This window comes from Podarcis pityusensis, assembly GCF_964106645.2.
Source record: "Podarcis pityusensis genome assembly, chromosome: 3".
Taxonomy (NCBI): Eukaryota; Metazoa; Chordata; class Lepidosauria; order Squamata; family Lacertidae; genus Podarcis; species Podarcis pityusensis.
In genome coordinates this window covers 83,328,067-83,349,356 of record NC_138026.1, presented here as the reverse complement: position 1 = coordinate 83,349,356, position 21,290 = coordinate 83,328,067, and the positions used below count along the sequence as shown (strand labels likewise).

The following is a 21,290-nucleotide window of genomic DNA, read 5'->3' as shown; positions in this document are numbered from 1 at the left end:
CTTCTGGAAGGCATTTAGAAATATCAATTTTGCCCAGTGACAAATGATTCTGCTGATTCAACCACCAAACCAGGAGGAAGAAAGTAATTCATTGATCGTTGGTCTATTTAAATGTATGCAAATTTACCATTGCTAAGCTGGAAGCCAAAAACAGAAAAATGGATGGCAGTAGAACTGATTGGACATGTTTTAGAGCAACCAGGAGGCAACTCAAATCATGTCCAATCCTTTCAGGTATTTAGCTTCACTCATCCAACCAACTACTTTAAGCTTTGCTAGCTGATTTGCTAGTGTTCCTATTACTTACTGTGTCTCTTTCTATGCAGTGTTCTACCATCTTTCCGGCAGGCAGTTCTGGTTGTCTGCCCACAACACAGGCCCAGATTGGATTGGGAAATTTGGTATGTGTGAATGTGAACTGAACTCTTGATTTTAATATTTTTAATAGTACTGATTCTATTCATAGCATCCTAGTTTCCATTCTTTCTCCAAGCCTCCATCAAGACTTTGACAAAAAAAATTATGACAAGGGATCCAGCCTTGTGCCTAGTTCCAAGGACATGGACCAAACCCACAACTCCTTGGCAAAGTGTTTCAGTCTCTTGATCGCTAAAGCTTGGAAATTTCGAAAGGGTTTCTTTCAAGTGCTACCTAAAGATAAATCTGGTTATAGTTTTCAGTCTTAAGACTGCATACCCTTCTTAGCTCATTCATAGCCATCATGTGATATGAACCATGCACTGAGAAACATCACTCAATGAATGATGAATTTACCTTAATTAGAAAGCTGGTGCAGCAGAGGAAAATCTTCTCTGTTTGTTTAAGGAATGCTACTAGCAAAAACTCGTATGACTCACATAAGACTGTATTGTAGGACACTATGCTAAGTTACACTATGCACAGTGTACAGTGTGTCAGTGCAAGTATATTCTTTTTCTGGGAACCTCTTACCTGTTCCTGGAAGGGGACATTTCTCACAGTGGGGGCCCCAGGCCTTGCCAACACTGCAACAGCAGAGCTGCTTGCTGAGCTGAACAGAGAGAGGGTGCATACACTGCTTTCCTGCACTGACAAACCGGTAGCAGGGCCCTTTCTCTTCAGTGACCATGGGATTATCAGCTGCAGCAAAAAGGGAAGGAGGACGCCAGAGTTTACATGAGAAACAAAACAGAGAAACACCATAGGAGTTCCACCACCAGATTAAAGACGGAAAAGAGACAAAGATGCCAATGTCTCCAATCAAAAATATTTCTTTTCTTTTTCTTATAACGAATCATGTCTGAATGCAACACAAAAGTAAATAAGCCCATATGGTTTAGGAATAAAAGCCAGTGTCAAAATTAGATGCTGCCATGCTCCAACAACACATAATTAGAATGAAGCCTTCCTTCCCATGCAGAAGCACTGAAGCAGAAGCTGAAAGCAGGTGAACAGCAAAAATACAGAACACTGACAGATCACACACTCACACAGCCACTTTGAATTGATAGGCAAGGTCATTTTAAGTCAATGAGACAATTATATTTTTGAAGTCAGTAATGGCAGTTTACAATGAAGAACGTTCCAGAAACATATCACGCTAATATTATCAACCTTCCCTTGTCCACTGTTCCTTCTCTTTCACAGTTTCTCAAATTCATGTAATGAAACACTCTACTGAAAATTAGAATTCCTTCAGTCAACAGAATCAGTAGTATTTTTTATCACAGCTCACATCAAGATTTAGGGTGGCGATAACATGAGATCAGACCACATCCGCTGCTGTTACTAAGATTTTTTTTCCTTCAAGCTGTCTTGGCAACTCAAGAAATTTTGATTATGGCAAAAGGAAGGCAAATAAATTCAAGTATGAATGTGATAATGGTCTATGCGAAACCTGCACAACTTCTGATTCTCAAGCTCAACTTAGATCTGAAGAACTGGTGGTGGTGCAAGCAGGACCTTGATAAATCCTCTCCCCGTCTCCAGTCTGTCTAGGACTACAAAAACAAGAGAGTTGCCAAGAGCCTGGCAAGGTGCAATGTCTAGCTGGTAGACTGCATTCAGCTTGGAAGGTCACAAGTTGTGCTGAATGTTTTCACTTGAAAAAGAAAAGGCTACTCTAACCGAGATTCCAAGCCCCCACAAAGCTTGAGAATGTCTTTTTAATGGTAAGGATTATTTTTTTTAAAAAAAGTTACAAAACAACCAGTCAAAATTTCAGTATCAGTCAAAAGTCTACTGAGAGCTATAAGCATCAACCTATATATGTCCAACTGAAATGAATGGAGGTTGCACAGCAGCAGTGATCGGTGGATTTCATCCATGCACTATCTGTTGTACAGTAATTATTCAGGGTGTTAAAGAAACAAATGTTGGCAAGTCTTCTCTTCCATCTAATAAATAGAAGATCTTTCACAAATAACAAATCAAACTGAAACAATACAGTTTTGCTTTTTTGAAATCCAGTTTTGCTCAAACATAAAACATTTATAACAACATTTCATTATTATTGCTGTTACTGTAATTAATCATTATTATTTTGCAGCAAAAAAAGAACCTTGAAATAAGATGAGCTCTCCACACCTACTTGCCATACAAACACAAAAACAGGAAGTCACAATTTCAGCCTGGAACGATTTGGAAAAGGAGTAGCCCACCCTGCCTTATGAATCATTTCAGATAATCTGAATCTTTTAGGTGCTACTGCTGGGACAATTTAAATGAACTGAAGAAGAACACAAGTAAGAAGGATGGATGGGTGTGGGTGTGGGTGGGTGAGGGTGTGTGGGTGGGTGTGGAGAGAGAGAGAGAGAGAGAGAGAGAGAGAGAGAGAGAGAGAGAGAGAAATATGCACACAACAATCTGGCAATTCATCTCTCCCCATTCTTTGCTCCAAGAAAAAAGGAATCTGAGATAAGTGGAAGATGGTACCACAATCTTCTGGGCTGTAAAAATCATTAGAACTGTTTTCTGGGCTCAGGTCTGCCTACATGATGCCATATTGTGTGGTTTGAGGATTCTGGTATATGGGGTTATCAGGATTTGAAACTTGGGTCATCTCTGGCTTATAATTGAGACTGAAACAAGACATACATTGTTCTAATAATAAACAATGGGTGAGTATGGAAGGTGAGGGATAGAGTAAAGTTACATAATTAAATAGGTCAATTAATACACCCCTTTGATGTTCCTAAGGCTTCAATCCAAAACTGACTTACCTGTGAGTTAACCACAACAGGACTTACTTCTAAGTAGAAATTTATTCAATTTATAAGATTTCCTACCCACCCTTCACCATAAGCTCCCAGGGCAATAAAATATACAGTTATAAAAACAAATAAAACCAATACAATTATAAAACACATAAAACCATTTGAAATGGAACAGAACAGTATTTGAGATTACACTGTAAATCTCCTAACCAGTTCAAATAAATGAGCAAAAGAAAAAAAAAAAAGAAAAAAATCCCTTCATATATTTACTCTTAACCATGTAATAAAATGAGAGACAATATGGAAGCAGGTTAATCCAGAAATCAACCAGTCCCCTAATTTTTTAGTATGGTATTATACATGGAAAAGCTTTGTTCTATTGATGTTGGAAGTCAGATGACAGCGGCCTTCCATGACTGGCAAAATGAAATTTCTCTAAAATATCATAGAACCCCCCCCCCCCCCAGCATATTCAATTGTCTTTACTAGTTACAGTTACTTTATAGCTACGTAACTATTACATTTTGAGGTTGGTGTCTGACAGTGTCTAGTAATTTTTATTCTTTGAAAATAAATTATTGTTTATTATCTTTCCCCCTTCCTCTGTACTCTTTCTTATTTCCAACAGTCAGTTCATACAAATACTTGGAACTTGCTACTTAGTTGGTTACTTGTTACTTATTAGTAAACTGATTCTCATTTGGGACTAACGACTATGTACCTTCCCAGATTCAAGTAAGTTCCAATTGAAACATTGCCATTTCTCTCCACACAAAAATTCCCAACCGTTTCTAGGTGTGTGATTCTGTTGACAAAAGTATGCTGGATGATCAAAGACACAGCCAGCAACAACTCTCAAGATCATGGCAGATTGCATGGAGCACCAAGTAGGCCCACTTTGGCTACATTAGCATCCATATGTGAAGAATGAGTTCAGCATTAGTATTTATTTATTTATTTTTTTTAAATAATATTTATTAAGATTTTCAAAAATACAGAAAGTAAGAATTAAAATACATTCAGAACCTTATTTTCAAACATCCACTTTCTGGGACTCCCCCCTTCCCCCACCCCTATCATATTCCTTTTTCATATTGTTGGCTCCACAAGCTCTCAGTTCTGATTAAAAACTTAATTTGTTTAGACCATTATTCGAATTTAAAATTTATACACTCCTCATCAACACCCTTAATAAAAAACAAAAAATTTCTTTCCCAGGGTCCACCCCATTTTTATTCCACAATTTCCCTTTTTTTTTTAATAATAAAAACACCCCACACAATAGTAATATCAGAAATAAGAAATGAAAGGTATAATAGATGAAACAAAGCCAGTTCAAAAAAAAAAAAGAAGTTAACAAGCCTTTGGATTTTAGTTCTCCCCCCCTGTCCCCGGTTTAATTTCCCCCTGACCACCAAACCATGTTATCCGCCTGGAATTCTTACAATCCATAAATCGCCTATTTCCCCCAACTCCTTGCTGGCTTTTTTTTTTTTTTTTTTTTCCCTTCTATAATTATTTTTAAAACACTTAACTTCAGATCTTTAATAAATAATAAAGCTCCCCCCATTGTTCTTTCCAAATTGTAGTCCAGTTTCCTCTTGTTCCGCTGCTGAAACGTTCTAATTCATAAGCTTAGTAAGTCTGCAGGGATTATTGTTATTCAGGAACAAAAACTTGCGTTCAGTCCCTTCCTTTCTTCAATAGAAAATTCTATTGTCTCCTTTAGCTGAACACCCTGTAGACAAAATATTATTTCCGTTTTGCAGCTTTCCCAGAAGATAACCAGTCCTGTAAAATCCCAATGGTATTTTTCCACTTACGACCATCTTTGTAATGTCCCGAAACTCCTCTAGGGGGATTGTTGTAACTTTGTTTTCTCTAGTCCAAAAGTCCGATTGTTATCCATGTTTTCGCCATGTTGTGTCCAAGTTTTAACAAGGTGTAGCAAATTGTAACAAATTTAGCCAGCAAAGTTCTCATAGTAAAATCCTCTCCGCTTTCCGACTTTGACAGCTACTTTGACAGCTGTCAAAATCTCCGACTCTTTTCACCAGGCTCTCTCTTCAATCACCCCGGTTCCCAGGGGGGGGGGTTACGTTTCTTCTCCCTCAATTCGTCCTCCAGCACAATTCTTATGGTTCCCCATCGTGGAATTCTTAGTTTTTATCAGCAATACAAATCTTTTGGACCTTGGTTTCCCCGTCCTTGTCTTGGAAGGTTTACAATAGGGGGGGGGACTGACTTCCTTTTTGGATCCCCCCCCGCTCGTGTCCAATTCGAAAAGAAATTCTTTTTTTTCTCCTTTTAAACCCAGTTTCCAAATTACTCACGGGTTGTTGTTAAAAAGTCCGAATTTTCAATAGAAGAAGTCAGCGCTCTCCACCGGATGGCATGCGGCTGCGCTCGGCAGGGATAGCAGAGGACTCAAAGCACCACGCTTCTCCCCGGCACCCGATCCGTAGCCTTTAAAAAGGCTCCTTCACGAGTCGGGAGGGCGCTGGCGGTGCCAGCCGAGTCTCCATGTCCACGGCCCTCGTGGCCGTGGTTTTTAAGGGTCCCCGCATCGCCGGTGCGGTAGGACCCAGCCCCTGCCGAGCAGACTCCCTCCGGAGCTCGGAGGGAGTCCGCCATTCGGCGATGGCGCCAACCCGGAAGTCTGAGTTCAGCATTAGTATTTAGTATACAGCAAGGATGTCCAACAGGTCGACCCCCAGTTGTTAGAAGTCGATCGCGGGCTCCTTTTCGTCTGTGTGTAGGGGGGGGAGGAGCAATTGGCCCCTCCCCCTCCTCCATTTTCTAGAACTGAAATAATTGGTGTCGGGATGACTTAGTCTTCAACTTGGCCCCCTAAAAAAAACTCAACAACTTAGACCTGCCCCCCCCCAACCAAAATAGCAAGATCACTGCCAGTTTTTAATTCTGTGAGTAGATCGCAGTCTCTTTGGAGTTGGACGCCCCTGGTATACAGGATTTGGACTATTAAAGGCACTGATAAGGATAAAAAGGGAACAATTCTTGGGCAATTCTGCATATCCTTAAACAAAGAAGGATATTTGCAATTGTATTGGAGCTCCTGTGGACAGTGTGGCTGTGATGCTCCATGTTATTGATTTTAAATTTCCACACAGCTTAGAAAGTTATGAACCCTTTTTTGCATTTAGAGGCTTCTTGTAAACCTGTGCCAACTTACCAGAAGTAAGTCCTACTGAACAGTGGTGTTTTGCTTCAGAGTAAACATGATAAGATTGTGCTATCAATGGCAGCACTACCCATGTTCAATACAGAAAATTTTAAATTATTAGCCAGCATGAAGAACACAATGAACGGGCCACCACCAACACCCACACCTATGTGAATAGCTGTGTCATGAAAGATTTTGTGTGTGAGATACAAAAATATGGGATTGAGGAATATAAGGTTCGGAAATATATGAGATATCAGAACACAGCTCAATAGATGAATAATGGGATGGGACCTTTCCCCCTTTAATCAGACCCCACTGTGTTTACTTGTTCAACTAAAAGGAAAAGATACAATTTACTTACCTCAACCACAGACAACCTGAAAAATCATCACAGGATCTCTGCAAATGCTGTGTTATTGTATCCATTCATTTCTGTCACTTTTTTTGGAAGATAAACTATCTGGATAATTCGCCACACAATTTTGTTTTAAAATGACAGTTTATTATTAGATCATAAAGAAACTCTCCAATGGTGAATTAAAAGTTCTCAAAATGAGATGCGCCATAAGAAAATGTTGGCCAACAGTGATTAACTTGCATCCACTACAAGATGCAAGGGGAAAAAGAAAACCCACATGAAAGATTGATAGGTACAGATTGGTTCTGTTACTTACGGATGCATCTGGAAAGCGTTGGGTCTGGCACAAATCCAATTTTGCAGGCACACCTATAGCTGCCCATGGTATTCAAACACTCACCATTCGGGCATACCCCTTGGAGCTGGCATTCATTAATGTCTGAAAGGGAACACAACTAGCATGAGTTAAATGATTAATCCACATAAACAACTCCATATAAACACCTGCTATTAGGCTGTATTATATACTAGATATGCATTGATTTCCAGAGCTTGTTTCTCTATTTCTTTCCTTTTTTGTGCTATTAAAACACAGACATAGAATCGTAGAAGGGATACCCAAGGGCCATCTAGTTCAATCCCCTTCAATGCAGGAATCACAGCTAAATATGTAGGAAACCACTCAGAAAATGGGTGCAATATTTCCATGCAAAAGGATTGATAAACAATGTAGACCCAAGTATTATTACTAATCTCTTCCAGTACAGTAGATGAGGAACATCGGAGTTTGGAGGGGTATTGCAGACATATATTGCAGATATGTAACTGAATGATAAGTGGCTTGCCTAAGACCAGATGGTAGTGAAATTTCAACTGTCAATTTTGCAGTTAACAGTTCAGCATCTTTTCCAATGTTTCACCAGCTTCTGAAAATCTCCATTTTTATTTATTTATTTTTGCTGTTGATACTTCCACACAATAGACTTTGCAATATGAGATGCTTTTAACAGTCTACTTAAGCTACTAATTTTCAAAGCTGGATAACCCATTTTCTTCTTCTGGTGTGCATTACATTTACGAATATAAATTTACCCAGAGCCTGATAGTTAGTTCCAAAGCATGAGGTTGAGGGATGGTAGAATGAGATACATCAAAGACTTGGCAATGCAATTCTTTTGATGGTCTGGAAAGAAACAGATTCAGAAGTGCTTTCAAGGACAGCAATTTCCCCAATCGTAGGAAGGAATACAACATATATTTCTAGCCCTGCATTTGGATCATTAAACAGTGGGTGGTCTCTAATAAAATACACCCACACAATGGGAAAAATCCTGACCATAGAGGGATATTGTTCTTTGAAGCAGCAACTTAGGCATGCCTGTGTCACACATTACAAAGGGAGGCAGATCTGCAATTCATTGTGCATGGTTATTCACTTGGAATGCACCTTCCCCAACCACAGGAACAGGTTTTGTTTTTTGTTTTGTTTTTTGCAGGTAAGCATCAGAATTGCGCCAATGCATTAACTACCTCAACAGAAAACAGAATCAAAACACATGGAAGAGTTGAGCTACCATATGCAGAATTATGAGAACAAGATACTTTCCAACATCTTTTCAAAAGTAGACAGATCTCTGAAATTCTGAACTCCCAAGAAGAGGAAAAGACAGAGTGTAAATACCGCTAGGAAAGATTGAAGTATGTTGATTCAACACTTTGAACTGGAAGCAGGAGCTAGGCAAAAGTAATAGCTATTCTTGTTTTCCAGAGAGTGGGCTACCACAAACTACAGGAAGGATATGTTTCAATGTGCCTGCATGTTCCCAAACATCACTGACATACTATGTAGGGCTCTATTAGGTCAGAGCAAAGATCCACTCAATCTAGCATTCTTTATCTCTAACAGTATCTAGCCAGATGCCCTCTGGAAAGACACAAGCAGGGTTTTATGGAGATTTCAAGCACCCCCAAATAAAAGAAATGCTTCCATAAAACATGGAAGTTCCTTTTTAAGTTATTAGCGACTAATAGCTATTCACAGACCTATGCTTCATGAGTATGCTAAATTTTCACATTGTACCCTTTTTATTATCCACCTACTTCTCCAAATAAAAGCTCCCCCTTCTGTCAGCACAATTCAAAAGACAATACAGTACATGATAAGAAATGGTTGGCAGAGCGGAATATGCAGAAGGCCTAACAATTAACTGCAGGGAAAGACAAGTGGACTGAATTAGTCACCACATGGCTGTGTACACTTAAGGAGGTCAAGTTACTCTGTAGCACCATCACACATGGGGTTAAGATGCCTAATGGCAACACTCATGAGGCACATAACAGTATCTCTGACACTGTTCTTTTCAAAAATCATCTAGCCCATCCATAGCACTGCCATTTGGTATCAAATGATAATGTGACAGATCCCAGATGGCCACCCTGCTTGTATTTAGCCATTTACAGTGGTACCTCGGGTTACATACGCTTCAGGTTACATACGCTTCAGGTTACAGACTCTGCTAACCCAGAAATGGTACCTCGGGTTAAGAACTTTACTTCAGGATGAGAACAGAAATTGTGCTCTGGCGGCGCGGCGGCAGTGGGAGGCCCCATTAGCTAAAGTGGTGCTTCAGGTTAAGAACAGTTTCAGGTTCAGAACAGACCTCTGGAACGAATTATGTACGTAACCAGAGTACCACTGTAATAGGAAACTGAAATCTCCAAGGAGTGCCAGAGGAAAACCATTTTGGTGTCCAGCAACGGAACAGTGTGAATCTCATGGGAATGCTTGGAGCCTGCCAAGTCTGCATGTTATCTTGGCACCTGAAGCGAAAACGACTAGCTTAGCTGGGCCTTGCTGGCATGCTCGAGTTCCTGACTGAGAAAGTAACCAAGGTCTTAACCCAGGCAGGGGGAGAAGGAGAAAGAAGAATTTAAAATATGAGACTAGAAGAAGAAACAAACACATCTGCTTATCTGTTGCCTGCTTGCTTTATTATCAAGATGATGGAGCTTTTAACAGAGATGGAATATGAAAGATTGCTTCATCCTCTATATATATATCCAACCAACCACTGCATTCTGCAGGAGAGGACAACCTGCAGATACCATCCTATCAGGAGGTCCATTTTGAACAATCTCATTGCATTTTGGACAGGTGCCTTCTCTATCCTATCCCAGCTCCTTTAATTTATCTCTCATTCTCCTTTCACACTCAACTAGCACCTTATTCTCAACCTTCCTTCCCACAAACTACCACTTTCTCTCATCCCTACTCTCTGGTCCTTTTACATTCATTTATTTTTCCAATAGCAGCTTTCCTCTCTTATGTCTTTCTTTTCCTTGTTTGTTTGTTTGTTTATTATATAATAGAGTATTAACCTTTTATCTCACTTTCAAATTTTATTCAACACCTCCTCTGGCACTTTCCCTTCAGAGAGAAAGCTTCCTTCCTTCTCTTCCCACCCTCTAAAATTCTCTGTCTCCCAGTCACTTTTACTCATTGAGCAAATAGCTGGTGGTACTGCCATTGGTTCAGTCAAAAGGGGCAGAGCAAGCAAGTAAGGAGGCACTGGCCAGGCTATGGAACTGAGACCCACCTGAAAGCACTCAAAGGATTTGTGGGTGTTGTCCACTGTTTTGAGAAACAATGGTCTGTAGAATGATCTTTATTTTTAGAGCCCTTCCGCTTGATATAATGGCTCTCATTAGCCCTGTGAATTTGGAGGGCAGTGATGCTGCTTGAAAGGCTATCATTCGGGTAGGAGATGTCAGCATCTGGTAACAACTAAGAACATAAATATCTACCTGGTTGCCATATTATCCATTCTGTCATCTGGGGGGTGGGGTGGGGACAGTTAATCCTGCAGTGGGAGAGCTGGGAAGCACGGCTCTTCCACTGGCTGCATCAATCCTCCTCTCTCTCAGCTGCTACCTGGGGGCAGTGACTCCATCAGACTGCCTCACTGGGAGAGCTAGGAACCAGGGCTTATTTCACCAGTTTGCTGGAGGCCCAGCTCCATCAGGCATCTCCTGCCCCTGAATTGTGCCAGCTGGTCATTATAGGCATGACAGCTTATAAATGAGGCATGAATTTTGATTTTCCTCTTTCCTCCCTCCCTTTTCCTTTTGTGTGAGGGTTTTGGGTTTTTTAGAATGCAAGTTTCCATGTAGGGATTGTCTTGATTTGATTGTATGCAAACCGCTCTGTAGCCTCTTTGGCTGAACAGCAGAATACAAGTGCCATTTTAGAATGATCACTGCTTCAATACTTTAGGCAAAGAGCCCAATGCATACTAATTTCACCCTGTGGTTAGGCGACCACCTACCTAACAACATGTCCGGCCACCCGCAGTCCTGTCCAGCTGTGTAAATTATACTGAAATCAACCTGTCAAGGCAGCTGGAAATGGAATCTGGATGAGATGAAGGCTGTGTTAAAAATAGCTTAACAGCTCTTAAGCTTTTTTTCATCTGCCCGTCTTTATCAAATGAAGCCACAAAGTAAGGTTGCTATTTAAAAAACAGTTTGAAGGCAGGAGGGTCTGGGTATAACTTTGATAGGCAATAATTTAGGTAGGTGTTAATGTCACTACAGTGGCTGCTATTAGGACAGTACTGTGTATAGGGAAACTTTGGGAATGCTCCTTCTGATTAAAAGGACACCAACCAATAGGTACTTATAATTCAAATCCAATCTGAATCTTTTTGGTGGTATAGTATAATGGCTACAGAGCTGGACTTATACCAGGGCCCCCCAGGTTCACATCACAAATCAGCTTTGACACGCCACTGATGCACTTTGGGCCAGTCACCATCCTTACACCAACCCATCTCTCAAGGGTTATGAGGATAAAATGAGTGGAAATTATGTATGCTGCCCTGCTTGGATGTCAAGTGTTTCAAGTTCAGATCAATTCTGAGTTACAAGGTCAAAAGAATCTGTATGGCAAATAAAATACCAGTTATGTGGTCTTAAATAAAACATAGCATTAATTTGGCATTACCATTTATACCTTGATTTTCCTCACAATGGTTGTATAAGATAGTCATTTCTACAGATGAAGAACTGATACAGAGAGAAGAAATGTGCTCAAGGCCACCTACTGAATTTATAATTCAAGTGAGCCACCAAGATAACAAACCTGAAGCACATTTGCTGCTGTTAGTGGGAAGCTGTTTTATATTTTTTTAAAAATTGAGGAAGAAAGATGGAATGCAGAATGTTCAATAAGGAGAATAATATACAGAATTAACCAGTTGCAAAAACTGGTTGATGGTTATTTACACCGTAGTCCTAGTAGCATATACTGCTACCATATCCATCTGCCTGGCCTACCAGGCCTCAAAGCCTATAATACGCAGCAGTGGCTTACGAGGGTTGGGTGGCGGCAGTATCCTCATTCCCAAGAGTGCAGTGCCAGTGCTGCTAGCAGGTCTTGAACCTGCAGCATGAAAGATGTCAGGCAGAAGATTCAGCCTAAAATGTATTATCCAGGTTCAAGAAATAGAGGAAACTACAGGGTAATAAGCCAGGCCAGCTGAGCAGCTTTCCAGATAATAAGCCACAGCAGATCACTCAGTAAGACCTAATCTCTAAGAAATAGCACTAGGTCAGATTTGCTCTGTAGCTATCCTGGCAATTTTTTTCAAGGGTGAGTGCAGAACTCCCATAATTCGTTAATCATGTGAGCAAAAAAGGAGATACTGACAGACCTGATTCTCTTCACCTCTGGCTTACCTTCACTTCATTACAAGCAGCTTTACCCTGCTCTCAGGACCCCACCCTCTGAATTGGCAGGAGCTGGGTCTGACACTACCATCATAACATTTCTACGATTCCAGCATACTGTGATGATATGCTAGGTCAAATCAGAACTGTGCCATTCACACTTATACTTGTACAGGGGACAAAATGCAGGGTTTCACAAACTTGAGGTGAAGATCAATTACTTCTGTCTAAGCTACATAGCTCACTGAGTGCAGCAGTTCCACACACAAAAAAGTGTGGTGGCACCTTGAAGCCTAAACAAATGCATTGTTCTGTTTTTGCTGCAATATCCTAACATGGCTATCTCTCTGGAAAGTGACACTAAGAGTAAAATGAGACAGATACTACTTTAGCCAATAGGAAGTGCTTCAAAGGATGATACAGTATGGGGAAACACATTAAATTCCATGCATCATATATGAAGGTAAGCAAAATTGTCCTGTTATTCTACAAACAATTATTGTTTTTAATGCTATCAAAAATAAAAATAAAAATGGGAGAGTGTTGGGGAGAGACAATAAACTGAGCACCACTTCACAGTACCTTTTCATGCAGTAATTGCTTTATCATTAGATTAACACAAATCCACAGGAAAAGTTCCATTATCCTATTTAAATGTAGGTTCTGAGCAGGACTTTTGCTCCATTTTGTAAACTAGCTTTTGTGAATGTTCAGCCTTGAAGTTATGTTCAAATAAATTTCTCTGGAAATCTCACATAAACTTAAGTCAATTATTTGCATTGGAATTGGCTTAGCCTTTTTCTGTTTAGGATGAGACTTGAATGGCAATACACAAGAAGTGTATTTCAAATCCCTTTAATAAAACTTGGGCACAAAGAACTACCCCACCCTTGTAACTATAGTTTCAAATAACATATGCAAAATAAATGATGTGCATGGGACTACAGAAAATTAAAATTTTAGTTGGCTACACCCAGCCACAATATCCCACTGTAACAGACATTGATTACACTGTCTACCATAATGAGTTATATAATTTGGCATCTCTTTATTACTTAACCTCTACTAAATAAAAGCAAGCTACTATTGTATATAATAATTTATCTTACACATTTCAGCTTATCATATATCTAAATTTACTATTTTACAGCTTTGTTTTGCTTATGATAGATTGGTACTTAAGATTTTATTGTTATTTTATTATTATTACAAGCAGCTTTGAGGAATTTTAAATGTATGAATGAACAAAGTTTACAAATAAGCTGTCTTATTATAATTACTTTAGCAGGTCAGTTACAAAGATACAAAATCTAACAGGACAGATTCAGCTAAGAAATAGCATACACTAAAATGAGCTTGTGAATGAAAATTCTTTCTTTCTTTCTGGCCTACATACCCAGATAAGTATGCATTTCTCTAATGCAAGAAAAAAATATTTTGCCACGTTTCATTTTCAGTTCTCAGTATAAGGACGTAAAAGGAAAATGATTCTGTCTTTGTTCATCCCTACAGTTATAAGTTGCCAAATGTTTGCCAGAGGATTTGGCAACATAGTGAGATAAAAAACTATTTTCATCACATTATTTTTTGGCGGAAATGCTGGCTTAATTTTTTATTGATGTGGAATGGCGGTTAATGACACTAAACCAAAGCAAAACTAAAACTATTAAAGTGGGAAATGAAACTTCTTTCTGTATCTTCCACGTTTAAAGGGGAACAAATTATGCTCAACAGAACTCTTATTCTGTCTAGGATCTGGAAGCTGCATTCAGAAATGATGCAAGATCAGATCAGAAGAATCTTTATTTGCATCAGCAACTAGTCATAGCAATAAAATAAAATACAATGTACTGAAGATAGAGGTAAAAGCTTAACTATACAAAATACATTCTAGAGGCTGATAAAAGTATTTTATACAATGTTCTACAATGTTCAGTTCAAGGCGTATGTTCGATACAGTCTTTTGAAAGAGGCTGCTGTGGCTTAACTACAACTAACAGAAGAACCATACAAACTATTACAAAATGGATCTCAAATACTGGTCCTTTAACACAATTGTTCTTACTCCCCTCCCCCCCAATGGAGACTCAGAGATGGATTTTTGTTTCTGTATAAGATTGACTGGATGGTTGCACCATGATATGAGGATCAAGTAAGTAATGCTTCCTGAGTGTCTGACTATGGCCCAGCAATCAAAAGCATCACACACACCTCCCACTTCCTCCTCCTCCTCCTCCTCATTTGAGCATCCCCCTCCTTAGTTTCAATCTCAGTGCAAACTGTGGTTAGAATTAAATCTGTACTGATATTACTGCTATCCACTGTGATACCAAGCCACAGTTTGCAAACCCATGCCTAACTATCACTGCAAACATGATAACTTTACCATCAATATGTATTATTTCTGCATGGGATAGTCACTTCCCTACACCCACATCGTAAAGAATAAAAAAGAATGTTATTTGTGTTTAGTAACCATACACTTTTTAGACTGACTTTTTAGAAAACTGTTTTATCACAGGATAGTATTCAGTGCTAGTCTTACTCAGAGTATACCTACTGAAATTAATGGACATGACTACTTTTGATTCGTTTTAGCAGGTTCTAGTCAACTAACTTTTACTCAGAGTGGACAAACTGAAATCCATCTCATATGTGGTTACCCTTTGTAATGAATTAAACCATACTCACAAAGCAAGTTTCTCTCTTCCATAATACAAACTAATCATTCCCACCTAATTGCCAAATGCATCTACTTTGAGTACGGCTAATGTTGACTGCCACTCAAATATAAGCTGGTTCGGGGGGAGGGAGGGAGAGAAAAGAGTGGTTTTCCTACTAAAACCACCTCCATCCAGGTACTTTTCCAGTTCTCAAGTGTACACATTTTTAAGAGAGTGTTCTATTGGCAAAATGCTTTCCTCCTGAAAATGAAAAGCCAAGCCTTTCACCAGCTGTTCTTTTAATTCAGCTTCTCTTTTCCGTTAATAAAAACATATCAAAATGCATTTCCCCCTTCCTTTTCAGTATTAAAAAAGGCAGAAAAATACAGTGCAATTCCCCTAAAATATTGTTAACCCACTCCTTAATACCACCGATATACTTTGTGCCCAGATATTAGAAGCTGCATGTAATGCTCTGATCAATATGTATGTATGTATTTATTATTTACAATACATATATGCTGCCCTTCATCCCATATGGATTTCAAAATATGAAGTCTAATATACGCATGTTCATTTGGGTTTCACAGCAGCTTAGGATTTACCTGTGCATGTATAAGCAAAACTTTTATTCAACTGAAAGACAATTGTTACATCGCTGAAGGAAAAGAGAAATCTTGGTTAGATAACCTAAGATGTCCTACTAAACTGTTAAAACTTAATCTGCAAACAGACGGTTCTTTGTTGTTCATAACACACATCAGTAAGAGATTTGTTTCATTGCATTAGTTCACTGAAATGAAAGGAAATAATCAGGAGGTGGTTGTTAATCATGCTGCTACCACATATGGTTTGTAAACGGAGAAGGCTTTTGATTGAAGAAACATTAGAGCAATTAGATGTTTAGAGAAGTCTCCAAGATGGGGAGTTAGATGTTCTGCAGGAGAGAAGAAAGCATTCTTTTCCTTCAGCTGCCCTGAATATGATATTAGCTGTCTGGTGGCAGGATGGCCATGGAATTGCTTTGAAAATACAGTACCTAAAATATTTACTCTGAAAGAGATTTATCCATTCTAGAAATTTAGCGCCAGCTTCGCTATTGAAACTCAAATGGTCAAACCACTTCGTTGTCTCTAGCCTGAGCTTTCTTTTGTAATGTGTGATTCTGTTTGATGTATTTTATAACACAGGAAACAGTAGTTTCAAATTTTGATTGGGGGTAGGCATTTGTATCATATGACCTGACTATTAACACCTTCCATTATTTCCAATTCCAGGGTCTATTCAAAGAGCTGGTCATTACCTTTAAACCACTAATGGTTTAAGACTAGAACATCCAATGGGCCATGTCCTCCCGCAATATTCTGAAACCACCAGCACCATAAGCACAGTTAGTAGTTACTCAGAGGTACACAGAAGTGGGCCGTCTCCATAGGGGCACTCCGACTCTGGAATTTTCTTACAAAGCAGATCTACTTTCTGATGGTATTCCATCATGAGATAAAACTAATTTAATTCTGGCATGTGTGAATTCCTAAACTCACTATATATTTTTTCTTAATGTGTGTCAGTGTATAGTGATTTTAATTATGTTGACTTTAAGTTGACTTGGTGTTGTTACTGGGAATGGACAGGTGGGCTATAAATATTTCCAACAATAAATGCAAATGATGAGCCATATAAGTCTTGAGTGATTTCATTTATCAAACAGGCAATATTTTCTACTTAATTACAACTAACACGACTACCCCACCTCCTGCAAATGAAACTGACATAACAGATTTATTCATAGTATGCATTTAAGTAAATTGAGAAACGCACACAATTTATTTTAGCTCAACAGAATTATTCAAAACCATGGGTGGGAACCAGTGGCCCTCGAGATGTTGGGATACGACGATCGGCTGTTGAACTACATCTGTAGAGCCACAGAACCCCATTCCTGCTCAAAACAAATGCTGAAAACATCTTACCTTGACAAAAAGTAGCATTAATTCTTTTGTAACCTTGTGGACAATCCACCACTTGGCTATATCCAGGGTAAGCTAAATTTGAAGATTAAAAAAAAAAAAAAAAGGAAATTACCAAGTGATACAATCCTCCAAACCAGAGTCTAGAAGGTCAGGAAAGTGCCATGAGTTCACATGCTCCCCCTTCTTTGTCTGCTCTCATACACATTGAGTCCTTCCTCTACGCTGTTCTAAGCCTTGCTTGCCATGATATCTAAATCAGGTGACTATGGTTAAGGCTAAGCTGCAAAACTAGGTTTGCAACCCTGTTTAAAACCATTGTTGAGGTATTCCATGCCAAATCGACCAAATCTGGCCCATAAAGGTTACATCATGCTGTTGAAATTTTGAAGAGCCATGGTACATGGTGAAATGTATGCCCACAACCCATATATACAGTGGTACCTCTGGTTACTAACTTAATTTGTTCCGGAGGTCCGTTCTTAACCTGAAACCGTTCTTAACCTAAGGTACCACTTTAGCCAATAGGGCCTCCCGCTGCCACTGCACAGCAGCCACGCAATTTCTGTTCTCATCCTGAGGTAAAGTTCTTAACCCGAGGTACTATTTCCGGGTTAGCAGAGTCTGTAACCCAAAGTGTTTGTAACCCAAGGTGTTTGTAACCTGAGGTACCACTGTACGTGTATGAGAAAGAGAGGGAGAGAAAGGTTTACAAGGGCAGGGCCACCATCTCTCTGAAAACTTGTGCAAGGTCACATTTCCCATAAAGTGTGTGTTCATTCTATCTGCCATAGAATGAGATGCATTCTACCTATCTTTATCTTTAAGGGTTCATTTTGAAGTCCATGATCTCTTTTTAAAAAGTAGTGTGCTGTATGCCAAAAGTAGCTGAATTAGAGCAGAGAACAATAGCCCAACATTTATAATGTTTCCACACACACACATCCCAGTTATTTCTGCACTCATTTGCTTGGATCTTATGGACCACAGGTACACTGCAACATTTTTTGTTGCAGCACTCTCTATTTAAAACTCTTTTTAGAAGTCTACTTCCACATATCCACACTCCAATCTGCTCTTAACATACTTTGGCTTGTAGGGATCATTTGAAGAACTATTGCAGTCTGAGGCAGAATGTGGGGTTAAACAACTTTATTGTTTAAAGTACTCCGGGGTTTGCTGTCGCAGAAGGAAAGAATCCATGCACTGGGCAGCCCAACTACTGACCCAATATCTCCCTCCAGCCCACCTGCTGAAATCAGGAGAAGTTGCCAATGGAAAGGTTCCACCATGGTGTGGGCCAGACAGTTGGGTACAACAGCAATGTTGGTTTGTGGTACCTGCTCCCCCCAAACTATGGTTGAGGTCTTAGCATGCCTCATCCAAGACTCCTTATGGAGATCCGCTATGGGTACTGCCCAATGACAAAGTTGTGATGAATGTGGGCATTACAAAAAATGACATATCAAGGTAGCCACTAGCACTGGCCAATTTGAACCATGGATAAATGTCTTTATGGCTCTTTCAATCAGTAGCCAATATCCATCCAGATAAAGAATCAATCTTACAAAGTGAGAGAAGGAGAATTAGCTGGCGGTGTGAACATGGGTGCAGCTGTAGCCCAGGGTTTCCTCTGCAGACCAGTACAAAGCAGTCTTTAACCTGGTTCACGTCCAGGTCCTGCCCCTGCTGCTGAATGGGCCCTAGGGCCAGCTCAAGCCTAAACTGTGGCATCACCACTTTGCAGGGAACAGTCCGTCCCCCCTCTGCCAGCCATGCAGGAAGTGCAACCCCACCCACCACAGAGAGGCTGCAAACCTGCGTTTTCATACTTTGCAGCATCAAAATGCATTAAATAATGATGCTGATCATCACTTAGTACAACATGCACAGTTCGGTCCCATAGAGAAGAGAAGAAGAAGAGTTTGGATTTGATATCCCGCCTTTCACTCCCCTTCAGGAGTCTCAAAGCGGCTAACATTCTCCTTTCCCTTCCTCCCCCACAACAAACACTCTGTGAGGTGAGTGGGGCTGAGAGACTTCAAAGAAGTGTGACTGGCCCAAGGTCACCCAGCAGCTGCATGTGGAGGAGCGGAGACGCGAACCCGGTTCCCCAGATTATGAGACTACCGCTCTTAACCACTACACCACACTGGCTCTCATATTTTATATTGGCATTATAAAAATATGTCAATCTCATGGCAATGTCATGAAGCTCAAAACCATAAAAGATTCCAAGGAAAGCCTTTTTTCATCCAACATGATTACAGTCTGACAAATAATACAACTTTAGTAAAGGAAAACGTCAAAATGTCATGGGAATAAGGCGACCCTGAATCAGCATCCTGTGAATGAGTCAACTACCAGGCAAGGATACCAGCTTAATGTCAAAAGTGTTAACAGCTTATTCAGTTTCCCCTTAGTGCTTATCTGGGATCTATGAAATGAGAGCATTTGCTCATCTTCATAGGAAATTAGTAAGCACATTAATGTTTTCTTTCTTTTTTTTGCAAATTGACAAAGGAGATTTAGACTGAAGCCAAATAAAAGAAGCAGAAAATCTCTTTTGTTAGCCATTGCATTATGAGTGAACATACTTCCATGATTCTGAGTACCACAATAATTACTTAAATGGGTACTGTTTCTGTTCCTACCATTGCCAAACACTAATTGCCTTCCTGAAAAACAATAGCAGCGTACAGCGCTATTTTTTAAAACTCAAAGCTTTACTCATACCCTTATGTCCCTATGCTGAAAAGGACATACATATGCTGACATGCACATTATAGTGTAGAACGGTAAGATGAAAACAAATCTGAAAAACACTTACCTGGTTTCTTTGGACATTTTTGGCATTTGTTAAAGCCCCAGGAAGTACCCACAGTCCCACAGCAATCTTCTTGCTTTGAGAGACCAGGGAGTGCTTTACCACACTAGGAAAAGCAAGTTGAGAAACCTCGGGTTAGTGCTACTGAAAAATAAAACATATCTAGAATGCTGCTGCTTTAAAATCACCATGACATAATTTCACCTGAGTGCAGAGCAGCCAGCACTAGTCCTTAAGTTACATCACAGCTTAGGCACAGTTACTGATAGCACTTTCTTTGTCCTAGCCTTCAAAGAACTACTTCTCCATGACTTGGTCCTATGCTGCCACCGTAAAGTTTTTAAGCTGAAACCATAAGGGTCTCTAGGCCTGCCCATGGGTTCTTCTGATGTTTAATCGTTACTGTAGTGGCATGAGACAAGTAATAAAATAGCAGTTAAGAATGTAAGAAGAGCCTGTTGAATCAGGGCAACAGCCCTTCTAGTCCAGGAATCCTGTTCTCACAGTGGCCGATCAGATACATGTGGGAGACCCACAAGCAGGACCGGAGCACAACAGCACTTTCCCTTCCTGCAGTTTCCAGCAACTAGCATTCAGAAGAATTACTGCCTCCAACTGTGGAAGCAGAGCGTACCCATCATGGCTAGTACCACTGCAGTGCCAGCCTGCCCATGAGGTAGAAGTAAACACATGGTGGAAGCTGAAGAAGAAGAAGAAGAGGAAGAGTTTGGATTTCATATCCCGCTTTATCACTACCCGAAGGAGTCTCAAAGCGGCTAACATTCTCTTTTTCCCTTCCTCCCCCACAACAAACACTCTGTGAGGTGAGTGGGGCTGAGAGACTTCAGAGAAGTGTGACTAGCCCAAGGTCACCCAGCAGCTGCATGTGGAGGAGCAGACTGCATTGAACCAAGGCTTGGTCTTGGTTACAGCTCATAGTTAGCTAAGACCTTAACCACGAACCTCAGTTCAGGTGACATACTAAACAAAAAGGACTATGGAGACATGTGAATATCATGCAAAATGTGAACGACAAATGAAGCAATACATCATTAAGCAGCAAATTTCCAACCTATTCATTCTTCATAGCAATCCAAATATTCCCTTATAAAAGTATATGAAATTCATCTCCTTCATCGTTCTTATAAGGAACAAACCTTGTTATTATAATTTCTTCCCTGTCAGCCCCTATATTGCATTTTACATTAAAATGGTTCTAGTTACTTAAGTCACTGCCAAGTTTATGCTCTGTTTATTGCTCCATTGCTGGACTGAAAAGACAGACACACCCTTTCCTCTCTCTGGATAACTTACATGTAGAGCTGAGACAGACCTAAAAACTTAAATTTGATTTTGAATTCACA

At 39.9% G+C, this 21,290-nt stretch overlaps 1 protein-coding gene across 12 annotated transcripts in view; it reads right to left on the bottom strand.

Annotated features, from left to right (window-relative positions):
• The window catches only part of LTBP1 (latent transforming growth factor beta binding protein 1), a 189,412-nt gene that overhangs the window by 78,847 nt on the left and 89,275 nt on the right, over positions 1-21,290 (bottom strand). For 10 of the 12 annotated variants that reach the window (XM_080997605.1, XM_080997609.1, XM_080997610.1 and 7 more), the window contains 4 exons: positions 19,930-20,032; positions 17,103-17,174; positions 7,056-7,178; positions 952-1,119 (listed from right to left, as the gene is read on the bottom strand). In XM_080997605.1, the coding sequence (XP_080853731.1) occupies positions 952-1,119; positions 7,056-7,178; positions 17,103-17,174; positions 19,930-20,032 (466 nt within the window). The remainder of the gene's footprint in view (positions 1-951; positions 1,120-7,055; positions 7,179-17,102; positions 17,175-19,929; positions 20,033-21,290) is intronic. The other 2 variants (XM_080997615.1, XM_080997616.1) reach the window with 1 other exon arrangement.